Raw genomic sequence first — 1410 nt, forward strand, 5'->3', positions numbered from 1 at the left:
CGAGACGGCTGTTTTCACGCTGTTGTGTATGAATTTGTAGCTGCTGCTGCAGTTACACTCCAGCGCCCAGGACTTGTCGTTGAATCCAAACGCGCACTCGCTCATGGACCCCTCTCTGCTGATATCTTTGTATGCCAGCGCCACTGTGACTCTCTTCCTGCACCACTCCACCTCCCAGTAACGACGGCCGGTCAGGCTCTGGTTACTCAGGACCTGCCTCCACCTAATGAATCTGTCCGGGTGAGTAGGATAAGACTGCTCCTCTCTCATTAACGTCGCTCTCCTGTTCCCCTCTGATAATGACAGCTGTGTGTTTACGGTGTCGGGATCCAGCGTGATTTGGAATGAATATTTTAAGAAGTCAGCTCTGGACTTTGGCTCTGTTTGTGGGTTTACATCAACCACGGGTGAAACATCCACCCAGGTGTCCCTCAGGATGTCCTGTACTTTAGCTCTGAGCTTGGACACAGCTGCTGTCACCTCCTCAAAGAAGCTCAGAGGAAGGATTTTGGTTCTGGGTAACTCTGTAGATGGATGAGTGAATGAAGGAAGGCGATGCAGAAACTGGTTGTGATCCTCCGTGTGTGAGAGCTCCTCCAGTTCAGCGTCTTTCCTTTTCAGGTCAGTGATCTCCTCCTCCAGCTCCTGCTGAAGGTCTTTGATTCGATTCTGTTCGGCTTTCTGCAGGGATCTGATCCGATGCATCACATCAAAGCTTCTTTTTTTGATCTGCTGGGTGAGTTGATCAAAAACGCTCCTGCTCTCCTTCAGGGCTTTATCAGCAGACAGATTGATTTTCTCCACCTCCAGCTTAAGCAGCTTCACGTCCTTTTGTCTGGTCTCGATTCTCTGCTTGATTTTTTGCCTGCTTGACCCCAGCTCGGTCTGACCGTCACCGTTCATTCCCACATTAAGTCCACTGTTCTTCAGCTCCTCCACCAACTCTTCTAACGTGGTGTTTGCTGCCAGGTCAGGCCGCGCTGTGAAGGACTTCCTGCACTTTGGGCAGCTGTAGGTGGCATTCCTGTCCTCCTTATCCCAGTGGGAATTAATGCAGTTGGTACAGTAGTTGTGACCACAGGAAACAGTCACCGGATCCTTTAACAAATCCAAACAGATCAAACAACAGGTCTTTTTATCCAGAAGGACGCCTTTCTCTGCCATTTCTCCCCGTAAGTGTGGACAGAAACACGTGTGTGCGCTCCGATTCAAACCAAACCCTCCTCCTCTGGTTTCTGTTTAGCCGCAGATCTGCGTTTGAATGGAACCTTTCAGCTCACGCAGTCACGCGCTGGTTACACCCATCCTCACACTTGTAGATCAGCGACGGGGAGAGCGTGAAGACGAGCATGCGCAGAGCATGCGCAGTTAGAGCGGGAACGGGTTGTCTTAAAGTGGCAGTTTCATTTT

General features: G+C 50.6%; 1 protein-coding gene across 1 annotated transcript; it reads right to left on the minus strand.

Moving 5' to 3' along the window:
• Positions 1 to 6: 6 nt before the first annotated feature.
• LOC102212716 (tripartite motif-containing protein 16-like) lies at positions 7 to 1343 on the minus strand (the record flags this gene model as incomplete). The annotated part of the gene is made up of 1 exon (XM_005755944.1): positions 7 to 1343. A coding segment is annotated over exon 1 (1158 nt), but the record flags the coding sequence as incomplete, so codon positions are not given.
• Between the last annotated feature and the right edge of the window lie 67 nt (positions 1344 to 1410).

The sequence above is a fragment of the Pundamilia nyererei genome, unplaced genomic scaffold, assembly GCF_000239375.1.
Source record: "Pundamilia nyererei isolate P.nyererei 1_Seehausen unplaced genomic scaffold, PunNye1.0 scaffold05332, whole genome shotgun sequence".
Lineage (NCBI taxonomy): Eukaryota > Metazoa > Chordata > Actinopteri > Cichliformes > Cichlidae > Pundamilia > Pundamilia nyererei.